At 37.9% G+C, this 14,723-nt stretch overlaps 1 protein-coding gene and 1 long non-coding RNA gene across 3 annotated transcripts; both read left to right on the top strand.

Annotated features, from left to right (window-relative positions):
• The first annotated feature begins 1,787 nt into the window (after positions 1-1,787).
• On the top strand, positions 1,788-3,580 carry LOC137714946 (uncharacterized). Its single transcript, XR_011065484.1, has 4 exons — positions 1,788-1,970; positions 2,308-2,478; positions 3,172-3,246; positions 3,475-3,580. It is a non-coding gene; the product is annotated as an uncharacterized lncRNA (long non-coding RNA).
• Positions 3,581-10,221: 6,641 nt separating this feature from the next.
• Positions 10,222-12,287, top strand: LOC137715842 (small ribosomal subunit protein uS8my). Of its 2 annotated transcripts, none has more exons than XM_068455194.1 (4): positions 10,222-10,432; positions 11,052-11,187; positions 11,649-11,809; positions 11,933-12,287. In XM_068455194.1, exons 2-4 carry the CDS (start codon positions 11,058-11,060, stop codon positions 12,029-12,031), a joined length of 390 nt encoding a protein of 129 aa, XP_068311295.1. In that variant the 5' UTR covers positions 10,222-10,432; positions 11,052-11,057; the 3' UTR covers positions 12,032-12,287. The 2 variants fall into 2 exon arrangements, with proteins under 2 accessions (XP_068311295.1, XP_068311294.1); XM_068455193.1 differs by having other exon boundaries at positions 11,006-11,187.
• The last annotated feature ends 2,436 nt before the right edge of the window (positions 12,288-14,723 follow it).

The following is a 14,723-nucleotide window of genomic DNA, read 5'->3' as shown; positions in this document are numbered from 1 at the left end:
ACCAATGTAGGCCCATTAGACTTCACTTAAGTCTCCCATAGTACTAATTTTATTATTTAGAACATTCCGAGACATGTTGACCATAAATCAATTCTCGGTCAACGATGGGGTCCACAACAATCCGCAAATCAGATTTACGATCCATAACTTCCCAAAGTCCACATTATGCTTCAAGGATAACATACTAAAGTTTCATTTTGATCCAATGGTCGAATTGTCGACAATCACACAAACAAGTGGCGGTCCAAATTGATCACCACACCCAACAATTGAATCTTTGGAAACCAAGCTAGACATAGGTTCACAGGGTCACTAGAAGGTATTTGAAACCTAGACAACACTCGTGAACGATCCCTCGCACCGCCACACGCAGTGGAAGTCAAGATGGAGGGTTTAGAAACCCCGAATTTCAACATTAACTAGATGAGCTCAAATTTACGTGGTAGCTAGAGCTCAACAAGGGAAACACTTTTCACAACTAGGCTGACGATAAATTCTAACCGGAAATCGTCCAATTTCACCAGAGAAAACCGGATTTCTAGGGTTCTATACACCCAACTCTAAAATGAATAGGAAAGCACAAACTAAGCATACCCACTTGAAGATTATGAAGAGTAGATGAAGTTTCATACGTCACTCGAAGGAAATCATTGCCGGAATCGCCGAAAAAATGATAAAACTGCCGGAAAAGTCGTGGACTTTGCGACCTCGAACTGCAAAGATGGAAAAGAAATGGGAAAATCTAACATCACAGAGATGTAGGGCTTGTCAAGAGCTTTCCATGGACACCAAGATCATCCAAAACGGAGCTCGGATGAAAAAGATACAAGCGGGTCAAGTTTGGTGGGTTTATGGGTCAAAATCTCCCTAAAACGGGTTAGTGCAGTTTCCCCCCTTCCATTTTCAGAAACCTCCCCCTTTTCTGGAGGTTTCCCTCCCATTTATAGCATTTTGGCAATATTACCAAAATGCCACCAACTTTAAACGACTCTAACTTCTCCGTTCGGACTCGAAAATAAGATCTGTTTACGCCTACGCGCTCATGGAATCAAACTCTACCTAACCAATTCAAGAGTTGACTGAAAAGGTCGAGAAAATTAGAAATGACTAAAGTAACCCTCACTTCGTTTTTCTCACTAGTTCCAATCAAATCTTCAAAATACGTCAAGAATAAAATAAAATAATAATTTTAGGGACGGGATATCACAGTAGGCGGTTGGTACGGTATGTTGGTAAAAATTTCCACCCCTAGCCTAACCTGAATCTCGAACCAACCCTTTTGGGTCAGGATTTTGAAAACTGAAACCAAACCAAACCAAAATTTTGATATTTCCGAAAAAATTTTGGTAACTCGGAATGGTTTGGGAAAATTAAAGAAGTTTTGGAAATGAAGACATTACTTTAGTCTAAAGTAGGAGGGGAAATCGCACTATTCATATGAATAGTGTTTTGTAAAACATTTCAGTTTATTTACAAGACTACCACTGGCTCTCTCTGCCGCTAATCTTGATGCATACGTGTTGATGATCGTGGGAAGGAAGAACGATGGTAAAGGCGGTCTTTTCCGTTTCCTTCTCAAACCCTTCTTGCCTCTTCCGTCTCACAGACCCCACGAGAACGACACAGACGGTCTCGCGTCCATCCTATCCTCCTCTCACCGTTGTCTGCCTTCCCTCGCCTATGTTGTCTTACTCCATCGTTTGCGTCATGGAGGCCCGTGCGTGGTTTTTTGGGTGGGGATTTCATATTTCAAGGGGGAAATAGGCTGTGTTTCATTTCGATCGGATCGAGTCTCTATGATTCGATTGGATCGAGGTGATGGGGACAACGCGAGAGGTTGAGGGAAGCCGGCTCTAAGACTCTGCATCTCTCACTTTCTCATCTCTCAAACCATTTCTCTCTCTACTATCTCTCCCACTGTCTCCGTCTCTCGGCTTTCTCGCTCACTCTATGTCCACTGAAATTTCAAGGTGATTTTCCAACCCTAAATTGATATATTCCATACCTTGATTTGATCTTAATTTATCTGGAATTGATCTGCATATGTGTAGTATAGATAATTTTATCTAATGTTATAGAATCCATGTCCTATTTGGAAATTCTGAAATTGCGATTCCACTATCTCAGCTATATGTAAAGACTTGATTTTTAATGTTAATGCATCTGCAAATGGTGTGATGTGTGTCGTTAAGCGAGTTAAGCTGCATGATTTTCAGTTATTGATGTCTGTTTGTATGTTGTTTGATTGGTCTTGAATTTTTTGTATCGTTGTTTATTGTTTTCTTTGCCCTGTTTGTTCTCAAACAGAAAGATTCAGGTGGAAAACGGGTGAAATTAGCAGGATCCAGTAATGAAAATGGCAGTTTGAAGGCTGAAGTCGAAGAAACTTTAGCTGCTGGTGACAACAAGCCAGTTGAAGAAAGCTCTAAACCTTCCGAGCCACCCAAGCAAGACTATATCCATGTGAGGGCAAGAAGGGTACAAGCTACATATAGCCACAGTCTAGCCGAGAGAGCAATGCACTTTTGGTCCTTTTAAATTTTCAATATAAGAGTCTAGAACATCAATTATGGTTGCATGTTCTTAGTCAAGCTCTGTAGTTCTCGATAGGGAATAGGTTTCTGTTTTATTCTTGGATTGCCAATTGAGGATATAGCTGCAATTCAAATTCAGACTGCTTTCCTTGCACATGTTGGTATGTATGTGTGCACTAAAATCTCCAAAATATAAATTTCCAGTTTCATTCTCTCCCTCAAGAACATTATTAGAAGAAATTAAAGATTATTTTTTGTTCTGAGTATGAGTTCTATTTGTGTTTCTTTCATTGCTAAAAAGTATGAGACATAATTCTGCAAAACTTAATTGATGACCATATGAAAGCTATGAAAGAACTCTCCGAATAATTCTTTGAATCTGGTTCAGTGTTATCTTAGATATGCATACAATCATTATTTGTGAGATAATTGGTTGCAGGGCTGGCTTTTAGCTGTTTGTTTGTTGATAAATTACATATGGTTCTTAAGGAATTATATATGATTTGTGAGGTTTGAGGTCAACATCAATATCCATGACCTGTCACGATCCCCCATTGTACCATATGGCCATACAATTTGGCAAAATTATGATTCATTCAACTATTTCTTTTTGTCTTTGTTTCACTGTGTTTTCTAGCCCATGGAATACTCTTCCCAAACTTAAGACACTTAATCAATAAGCGAGTGAACGACATAAGTTTCTAAATTACAGGTTAGTTATCCATTTTTGAAAATCTTGTGCAGAGTAGTTGATAGATGTTATGTTATTTGAAAGTTCATATTGTTGTCTTTGTGTTGTGCTTGCTGTGATTTGCTTAGCTTAATTATAAATTATGGGTGGTTGTTTCAGTTTTATTCATCTTAGAGCCATTCACTATAGTTAATCAAGTTTCATTCTTTAGATAGACTAACCATTTTTGCCATTTTGCTGTTTGTGCAGAGAGGAGATATCTCATTACAAGGAACTCTCTCCAACCGAACTCAGTCCAAAAGAACATTTGCTACTCTTAAAAGCATTATGTGGACTCCAAGCTCAAGTCAGTCCTTAATTTTCATGTATTTTTTATTTCTTTATGTCTAGGTGGTTTACATGGTTTTTAACCATGAAATCACCTAACTTTATGTTTCAATTGTGTTGTTTCTGATTGTTGACATCAATTGAAACACTATCATTTAGGTTATTAGATTTTATGCTAACATATTCATTTTAGTAACTACCACTTGCTTTGATACATTGTAAATGCTATTTCTATGACAAGAAAATAACCTTATTTCCCGTTTAATAAAATTGTTTAGTAATTGGAAAAATTGGTTGTTTAATGTGTTCAACATGTTGTAATATTTTAATGTTGGAAACCATTGGCTGTGAATCTTTTGGAAGAAATTAGCCCCATGAAGTAATAAAACAAGGTCATTTATGGAGGAATGAGATTGAATTGTTTGCTTTGCTCAAGCAATTATGTTTAGATTAATGGATGTTATAGTGCATTTTGAAACCTAAGTAAGTTATGGATTAATTTTCGTAGTGAATCTCAAATAATCAGTGTGCGGAAAAATGATCTCTTAGTTTCAATTTAAATACTTATGGAAAGTTAGAGATCTGTTGAGCATGTTGGAAATTCAGAGTAGTAGCACTTTTGCATGCTACACACTACGACCTATAGTTCCTTTAATATTTTTGAACCAATGATATTACATTTGTTATATCTGTTTGGTTCCCTATTTCTATAGTTACAGATGTGATTAGTGTGCATTTGGTTTTGCTTGGTTGGGGTATAGGTTTAGTTGAAATAGTATTGGTTTTAATTAGTGTTCTTTTCCCTTCCAGCAGTGCCCATTTCCACCCAAATTGAATCTCAAGTTCTTCTGCTTTCGGAGACGGCATGTTCATCCAACCGTGTATTTTCCATCACGTTTTTATTCAGAAATAATGTAAGCTGTTTGATTAATTGAGTTTGTATTTTTGTTTTTGTAGATTTGACAAGATCATCAACAAGGAAATATCGAATAAGGTGGTTTTAAAGACGATAAGGTGCTCCCTACTGTGTTTCTTCTCAGTTTCAATTTCCTATTCATTTTTTAATTGAGCTTTACCAGTATTTACTTTTTTTATCTTATGAAGTTTGGATTTTTGAGTAATGGGTTTTGTTAATTAATTTTAGGACTTAATTCTTAATCAATAATAAGTGAATTTGTGGAGAGCTGGCATGGTTGGGATTAATTCTTAATCAATAATAGGTGAATTAATTCTGAATCAAACTAATCTCTAACCCATTCTTCATCTGTCCTACAAGAAGCAGCTGATGCTGATCTATCCCAGAGACGAAGGCAGATCTCTACTAAACAGCCCATATTGGCTGACGACAGAGATTTAGTATGCAAAGTCAACGAAGCTAGTGAGGTTTCCAAGGACATTACTAATTTCGTGAAGTTGCTGGAGAACAAATTGGAAAAGTTCAATGCTTTCTTTATGGAGAAGGAGGAATAGTACGTTAGTTAATGGAAGGTATAATTTCTGCAGAAGAGATCTTCATTAACCGGTAACAGATGAAATCGTTTGCTGTCGAGGTTCCCATGCAGAAGAGCGAAAATGCTGCAAGTGGAGGATAGATAACAGCTCAAGACACATGGTATGAGGGTGCAGGTAAACTGTACATATGCATATGGAAAAAGTAAAAAGTTAAGGCGGGTTAGCTGTAGCTTCTCCTTCTCGCCACAACAGAAAATACTTTTGAACTGCATTAAGCTGTTAATAAATTAAGCTTAAGCTATATTTTACTTATCAAGAATGGGTAAACTGTTTTAAATGGGAAAATTAAGTGCTTATATCGGGTAAACTGTTAATTTTACAAAGTTTTCTGGTAAATTAGATATATAGTTTAATTCGAAGAGCTCTGTTGACCTTTACTTTTGTTAAATTATGTAGTTTAATTGCGTCCCCTTTTTCCAATCCCTATATATCTGCTCAACTCTTGGGTCAATTATTTGTCAGTAGGAATGTTTAATTGCTTGATCAATGATGTCGATTCAATTTGAAGAAGAAATAGGACTTTTGTTCACTAGGGATTTTAAATAGGGATTGAGACTCACATGAGTAAGATGTCCCAATTGTTCATTGATTCTTAGGTGCTGTGTCTTTTTAGTTGCTTTATGTGGAAACTATTCATGCATGTTGCGACAAATACATTCAAGTCCCGCAGCAACGCGCGGGCATATTTTCTCGTACAACCTATACAAACAATATTTATTTGAGCAAAATACAAAATTAAAGCATGAAAACACAAAAGCAATGAAATTTATACAATCAACGCTTAAAAAAGTAAAGAGTATGCGGATTTAATCAAACTTGAAAGACAAAAATCTGCAGAGATAGAATGAGGCAACAATTGAGCCAATTGTGGAAATAGAGTAGTTGTTGTTGGCAGTTGTGGCAATGACGGCTGGGCGGAGGAGTTGAGGAGGGTGACAGGGCAGAGCACGCCTCGGGATAAGGGATAATGAAGGAAGCTATTGGAGTGTGTTGTGAAGCAAAGCTTGATTTTGGATGTGCGGAAGAGACAAGTCGAGATGAGAGAGAGACTGAGAGTGAGGCAACTCAGGTGATGTCAAAAGAGTTAGGTAATGAATGAACAGTTGAGATTAAATCTCAACCAAATCCAACAGTCCATACAATTCCTAAACCTAATTTAAAATTAAATATATATTATAAAATATGTTCTGTTCGGTTTAGGATTTTTGGTTCGAGATGTTTTCAGTTCGGTTTCAGGATGTTTTCGGTTCGGTTCGAGATTTTCAATATTTTTTCCATCCCTAGTTATATTTCATTCTAGTTACTAGACTTTTGCCCTAATTCAATTTTTTGACACTACCTTCTAGATGTATTAGAGCAAGTCCACCCGTTTGAGACCAAGTTCACCCGTTGTGAAAAGTAAGGGTAACAATGATGCCCTCCATCCTAAAAAGTTGTAACGCTCCAACCCAAAAATTTTATTTCGGAAACTAATTTCCGTGATGGGCCAAAATTAAGCTCTAATTTAACTAACTACTGTTAATCACAATTCTTTATGTAAATTTCTTAATCACTCACAAAATCTATAACTAAAATCTACTTACCAAAAACATAAGGTTTTAGTTTTCAATTAAATCACCATAATTTCTTTTCTTCCCTCAAATTTCCAACAAAAGGTTAATCTCAATTATTTAAAACTGCATCTCACACTTGTTAGACTGCCTACGTATCCTTGAGCGGGATCAAGCCTTTCGTAGTTCACCATTCACCATTTCCAGTGACGGTTAATGTTTTACTTTGCGAACTTACAAATCCAATTCAGGAAGATCCGTAAATCGGATTCTTGGTCTGTAAGTTCCTATGGTCCTCAAATATTACATATTATCATGTATTAAAGATTGGTGTCGATTCAAAAGTTAGATCGTCAATTCATATAATGATCAAGTGGCGGATCTTAACGAAATTATACTCAAACGATAGAATTTCATTAATCGGATGTCAAATATGGAATTGGGGTATCAAATTTAGCCTAGGAAGGTCAGGTAGGGTCTCAGCCCACGCGCCACCACATGCGGCGACCGGCCGCCCCGACTCGTCAGAAAATTCAACTAATTCCAAAAATTCTCAAATTTCACAGAAATGAAGACCTTAATGAGTAGAGCAAGTTTTATACCTATGACCAAGTCCAATTTGGTTGGGAAACGCTCCAATTTCCCTCAAACCCACCTGAATCCCTAGAAATAGATGGCTTCGATCCGTCACCTTCGGTGCTCCGCCGCCCCTACAGTTGTTTGGGTTTTGTTCCCTGCCTCACCAGGAGTCGAACCATGGTGGTAGTCGACCGTGTTGCTTTCCCAAATGGTGAAATCACCGTTGTGCACCCTGTACACCGACCGGTGCATTTCCCATGAAACCAATACCAAATTAGCTCGGGTTTTTGATAGAATTTAGAGAGGGGAGGTTGAAAACACTTTTCCAGGTAACAACTCAAAGAAACTCATCGAGAATCGGATGGAAAACCGTCGAAAACTGTCATGGGAGCCAGCTAATTGGGTTGGGTTCATCAGGTCCAGGGTGATCCGGTGTTCTCCCCTTCTTTCCTTTTTCCTCCTGGTTCTCGCCCCCATTGGTCCACCATTTCCCTCATTTTCTCTCCTGCAACCCCATCTTCCTCGTAGCCACACACGTGGTATCATCCCATTGCTCCAGATTTTCTGGAGCCTTTCAAATTAATGATAAAATGTCTATTTTGCCCTCTATTTCAATCAATAATAACTTCTTCGTTATAACTCCGTTTCATGAACGGTTTGTGCCTACACGTTCGTGAGATCGAGCTCTATTCAAACATATAAATTGTGACCTCAAAAGCTTTACAGATTTTAGATAATTAATTTCCAAACTTCAAACTTCGTAACTAGTTTAATTTAAAACTAAATTCAAACAAATTAATATAAAATTCTCGAAAAATAATATAAAATCTCAATAATACAAATATGAAAATTATAATAATTACCAGAAACAAAATTTTTACAATTTCTCAATTCAATTTTCATAATCATAAATCGATTTATTTTTGATTTTCTCCGCATATTCATAATTATGAATATCTAATTCATAGATTTAAAATTTCAAGGTATTACAAAAGTTATCTCTAACAATCCACCAAAGCAAGGGCAAGTGGTGGGCCATCCACTACATGCCCAAAAGCCCATGCATCTCAAACCCGATCTTGTGCCAATGGCAGACTTACGTCAACATGATGTTAGCCAAACATCTACATAAAAATTAGAAAGCTTGGGAAGACGCCATCCAAAAAGGGGAAAGAATTTATCGAAGTGCCGATAATCTAGTCAATGTGGTAAATATTTTATTAATAATTTATATACTATTATTTAGGCTTTGTTATGTAAATTTTTAGAACTTAGTAGAATAGACGTCTGGTTTTGTGGAAATGAACTACGAATGACTTGATCCCTATTTGAGGGTACGTAGGCAGTCTAACGAGGAGGTTAGATGCAGTCATAAGGTAAACGAAAGATTTCTTTGCAATTTGATTCTCGAATTGTGATTGCCATATTCCTGAGACGGGGTATGTGAGTTACACGAGTATTTGGGTGACGTCAGTTTCGATCTTGAACGTATGTCTGGATCAGGGTGTGACAGAGGCGTTGGACATGATTCCCCAATCCTTCTCCTCTTACCTTTCTTGCTAAATTTAACTCCCTTTCTCTCGTCTTTGCTTCATCTCTAGACTTGTCTTGCTTATATCTGTAACATGTCTCGTTCCATATTGAATGCATGTTGCCGGGCTAATTTGTCAACTAATTTTTAATATTATTCGAGAACTCCCTCTTACAGCTCTTTTCTTAGCAACCTTCTTACCAATAAGCCTCAAGGTTTCTTAGGTCTCCAATGGCGACTCTTCAGTCGTTGGCTTGTGCAATGGAGTGTCATTGAACTCAACTTGTGGACCACTAGGCAGAACTTTGTTCTTCGGAGTATGCTTCATAATGTTCCAACATTTATGCCTTGTGAATGATTTCTTGTTATCAAGATTGAACCGCATTTGTACTTGTAGTTACTGGAAAAAATTATGAAACAACATACAGATTTACATAACAAAAGTAAAAAAAAAAAAAATATATATATATATATATTAATTCCATTTTTAAGTTATTAATAATAATATCATACCACATCGGCTAGATTAACGTCACTAACATAAATTCCTTCCGTTATTGTAATGGCTTCTTGCCAAGCTTTCAAATCTTTATATAGATGTTTGTCTCAATAGAGAATGCTCGGTCCACTATGTGCCTTGTATCACCTCGACAAGTTGTGCATGAATCTTCTTCCACATATGTTGCACCCTCATCTCATTTTCAATCATCGGGTCAATGAGTAACACACACCCACCTGTCAAGCAAAGCAAGATCTTCTGCGATCGATTGTATTGCATTCTCACCCATTTTTTGAAAAAAAAACAAAGAACTTGGAAAGTGGAAAACAAATATAAAAAATTGTAGTAAATAAATATTGAGTTGTGATGAAATGAAGAATATGGTTGAGTATTTATAGAAAAACAATACAAATGATTTTTTTCTAATTTTTTTAACCGTTGGATTAATCATGACCATTGATTTTCAAACTGATAGACGCACCCGATTATGCCACGTGTCGCAATGTTAACAATTTCAATTTTTTTTTTATCGTTGAAAATCTAACGGTCCAAATCATTTGGCCGTTGGAAAGCCAATGACCCATAAAGCATCATGTCAGCAATTCGTTATAGAGTTGTCTATTTTATGCTGCAGCAGGCCCCACCGCTGCAGCTTTTGTCGGGCCACACGCACCTAACAGAAAAAAAAAAAATTAAAATATGTGATGGCGGCAACATAAAGTCATGCTGACATTTATTAATTACTAAAAATAGATTTGAAGTTGTTGTCAAATTTGACATCAATTCTCCCTGCTGCCCTTTCATGTCATGTTACATAAGAATTGCCATTTCGGTTGAGAAAAACTAATAATATTTATTTTTATCGTTATTATTAACGTGAACATTTTGATATATCTTTTAGAGATGCTCTAAAAAATATATAAAAGAAATAATAAAAGAACCCTAGAAAATATACCCAATTATATTATCTGGATTTAGAGAAATAGAGTACATGAATCGAGTGAAATTCAACCCGAGACGCTGTCGTTGTGTACCCCCTTAATATTAACCCTTCCATTCTTCTTTGCCATCTGTTCCGTAGTCTGCTCAGCCGCCGCCTTCTGCACTCTGCGGTCTGATCTGCTCAGCCAGTGCTCTCTCTCCGCAAATTTCTTCACTTCGTTGTTGCTTACCTTCTTCAACTTCATTGGGTTTTCTGGATTGGCTCAGGTACCACGTCTGCGTAGCACCTCGTTTTTTCGTTTAATTTGAATTGGGTTTTCTTCTGCTGTGAATTAGGATTCCACAGTCTGAATCCTTCACGAATAGCGTTGAAGGAACATATTTCATGTTGCGCGTGCCATTTCAATTTGTCTGGAAGTGAAATTGCTCAATGAAATTTTGGATGCTTTATTTCGTTTATTATATTTCTTAAATTTTTTGCCCAATTGGTCTATTTCTGATTATAAATTGTGCAAGTAGAGTAAATAAATGGCAGCTTCATGTTCTTCTTCCCTGAAGTTGGTGTGCTGAGACAAAAGCCAGACTTTTATGGGTGTGGTAATGATAGTTTGGTTGCAACTTTAAACAACTTTGTGCAGAAATGAGAAACCCCAAATGAAATGCTTCTACTTTTGTGGCTGGTATGTACGAATTAAGTGCAGGAATGTAACCTATTTTTCTAGTTGTTCTAGATATACTTTTCAATATTTCAAATTTTTGTATGTTACTTCACAGCTAACCACTCCAACTACACAGCTAAGAGGTTTAAAGATCACAGCAATACCTTTTTGTTTCTAACAGAGCCTTCCTTTGGGTGCATGACATTTGAGGGTTGGATTTTGCGCAGAGAAGGATGGGGAGAATGATATTGAATAATGCATTGAGATCGATAGTGAATGCGGAGAGAAGGGGGAAAGATACGGTGGAGTTGAAACCTATATCCACAGTAATGTCATCATTCCTCAAAATCATGAAAGATCGAGGTAAAACCCTACAGTCTCCTCCTTTATTATATAGATTTTGATAATAAATACTAACTATTTATTATGTACTTTCGGAATATGGATTTCTGTAAGGTTAATTTGTTGAGAGGGTTTTGAAAGAGGTGAACTTGTAGTGAATAATGACCTACAGAACTGAGTTCAGTTAGCTGGTATGGGCTCTAGTAATTTGGCTTTAGTCAACAGAGGTTTATTTATTTTTTATTTTCATTATTTCACCTAAACAAGAAAAATGGTATCCAGGACAGGCTGACTAGTTTTAGGGCTTTATTGTCTTTATTTTTTTCACCTGAATGCATTGCACCAAATGCATTGCACTTCTTGTTCGTTTCTTTGAAGCAGGAGAGGGTGAATAAAAAAGTATATATCAGCTCCAAATGTTATTTGTCAATTTGTTGCATGCTTATGTTTTAATGTCCCTGACCGTGGTATGTTCTCTTTAGGTTACATCAAGGATTTTCAGATCTTTGATCCTCATAGAGTGGGGAGGATAACAGTTCAACTACAAGGCAGGGTTAACGATTGTAAAGCTCTTACTTACAGGCAGGATGTAAAGGCAAGAGATATTGAAGAGTACAAAAAGCAAACGCTTCCGACTAAACAGGTTTGTTAACCTCCTGATGTCGAAAGATCTGTTAAAAGTTCTTTTTTGTGTCTTATTATTTAAAGGTGCCTGTGTGGGAAAGTCTGGATTTTTCTGTTAACGGGCTTCTCTCTCGTCATGCAGTGGGGTTATGTTGTGATTACTACTCCCGAAGGTGTGTTGGATCACGAAGAGGCTGTTAAGCGTAATGTTGGGGGCCAGGTTCTTGGCTATTTTCATTAGATGGGAAGGGAGAAATGTTCACCTATATGACAACATCCCGACTTCACCGACATGAATTGTAGTTTTGTTTGCCTCAATTTCAACCGTGTGAATCTTGTGTCATCTTATGATTTAGATAAATGGTGGAACAGGATCACTCCTCTTGAAACCGCGGTCTTGTTTGTTACAAAAATGTAGCTGCATTTACGAAACCAGTGTATTACTCTTTTAAACCTAATTTGAAGCATATCTTCCTCGGGTCGGGCTTTTCTGGTTTTGACTTATGTATCGTTACTGAAAGACTTGATTACTTATGTAGCGTATCCATGGTCAGAATTCGACGGACCAAGATTGTCTGCCCTCACATTTTCCATCCCCTTTCATCCCTTCCTATTTATCTAGCCATTGATTTCATGTTGAGTTAATTTAATGCTCCAGATTTTGCTACCTCGCACATTTTTCACTCTCCTTTCTTCCTCTTCGCTTCTGCTGCTGCATTCACAGACCAAGAAACATTTTCAGCTGCACAACATCCTCCACCAAGAATGCCATTGAATTACAATTGAGGGCTTATCTTCGTTCTGTGCATGAATGCAGCGTACACATGGTCCACAACATAATGGAGCATTCCTAGATTCAGAGTCATCATTTTTCAAAGAAACCCAAAAATTCAAACACCAAATTTTTACAAAAGATGGTTTTTTTTTAAATCAATTAAAAAAAAAAAACCAGATGGGATTAGATGCAAATTTTCAAAAACAGAGAAGAACCTAGAATCCAGAATGTTGGAAAAATTAAGAATTTATGAATTTAACCACTCAGAAACTGTGGCGATTGTGAATCAAGAGGCGTAGGCGGTGAAGAAATCAATGGGAGACTGAGAAGAAGAAATCCATGAGATAGAAGGAGATGAGAGGAGAAGGGATGGTGAGAGAGCCGAGGAGATCCATAATGGGATGGCGAAGGGGGAGAGGGGGAAGAGAGAGAGAGAACAGATCAAACCAAAACAAAACAAAAACTGTGGGCTGAGAGTAAAAATGTTTCTTGATCTGTGAATGCAGCAACATAAGTGAAGAGGAAGAAAGTACAGTGAAAATGTGTAAGGTGGCAAAATCTAGAGTATTAAATTAACTCAATATGAAATCAATGGCTAGAAAAATAGAAAGGGATGAAAAAGGATGAAAAATGGGAGGACAGACAATCTTGATCCGAATTTGACTCCAGGCATGCGTGATCAGATCTTTCTCAGCGGTCTTTGGAATTGCTACAGGATCAGAGACATGGCCTGTTATGATCTGGAATGACTTCGATCACAATTACTAAGAAGGGACCAAAATGTAATAAGTGAGATAGATATGGGGGTCATTTTCCTATTTGTAGTTGTAAGGGAGTTTGTTTACAGGTTTTATGTTGTACTGGGTTACTATATAACCATTTGTGTTTCTTTGAGTAAGGCATATATACAATTTTACAAAACAAATTCTGTTCAGAGTTCTCTTCGACTTCTCCCGCCCTTTCTGATCTTGCAAGCAGGTTTAGGTTTGAGCCTTGCTAGGGTTTGGTGCTAACATTGGTATCAGCCTCTGATCCTGGTTCCCTTCCGCGCATGCCCCGTGCTACTACCACCAATCGTATCTCTGTGATGGACGGCCGAGTTGCTGAGCTCGAGAATTCCATGGCGTCGCTCAAAGCTTCTGTCGATGCTTCCATGGTTTCTCTTCCTGCCTTAATTGACAATGCGATCGCTGCTACTCTCGACACTAAATTGTAGATCTATTTCGAGCAATTCCGTCGTGAGCTGCACTTTCGTCCGGGCAGTAGTGGTCCTCCTGTGCCTATGGCTCCTGATTGTTCTGATCCTCGTGCCTCTGCACCTGATCTACGACCTCCGAGTCCGACTCGTTTTGGAGGTGATCATCCTCCGCGGCCTCCCTGGACCCAACGCATTGAGTTTCCTTGCTTTGTCGATGGAGATGATCCGATTGCTTGGATCTACAAAGCCGAGCAATTCTTTTCTTACTACAACACTCCATCTGATTCTCGCGTGCTTACTGCTTCCTTCCATTTCGATGGTAAAGTGTTGCAGTGGTTTAAGTGGCGCGATTGTTTGCGTACTACACCAACCTGGGAAGAGTTCACTCATGCTTTGTGCTTAGAATTTGGACCACTCGAATTTGAAGACACCGCGGAGACACTTTTTAAGCTGCGCCATACAGGTACTTTGAAGGATTACATCTCTGAATTTAGGCGATTGGCTACTCGTACTTCTGATATTAGTCTTGTGTTACTTAAGAGTTGTTTCCTGGGTGGTTTAAAAAAAGAGCTGAGGTTCGATGTTAAATTGCTTAAACCTGCTACTGTCCATGATGCAATTGCCATTGCAGTCCAATTAGATGCGAAATTTACTGAGTTTAGGAGTAGTCAGGTTAAACCTTCTCCTGTGTTGAAACCTCAGTTGGTCTCTGCCCCTACTCCTCCTCCAGTGCCCTCACGCCCTGGTAATCTGCCAGTTAAGCGATTATCCCTTGAGGAAGTTCAAAGGAAGAGGGAACGATGAGAGTGTTGGTTTTGTTCCGATAAGTGGACACGGGGGCATAAATGTGGATTAAAGCAACTTCTTATGTTAGATCTATTGGATGGTGTTTATGAGTGTCTTACTGAGGAGATGCCAGAGAATTCGGAGTTGTATCACATGGCACTTAGTGAATGCGCT

This window comes from Pyrus communis, chromosome 14 (assembly GCF_963583255.1).
Source record: "Pyrus communis chromosome 14, drPyrComm1.1, whole genome shotgun sequence".
NCBI classification, from domain to species: Eukaryota; Viridiplantae; Streptophyta; class Magnoliopsida; order Rosales; family Rosaceae; genus Pyrus; species Pyrus communis.
Note: the sequence above shows the minus strand (reverse complement) of the source record. Positions and strands in the feature narration are given on the sequence as shown.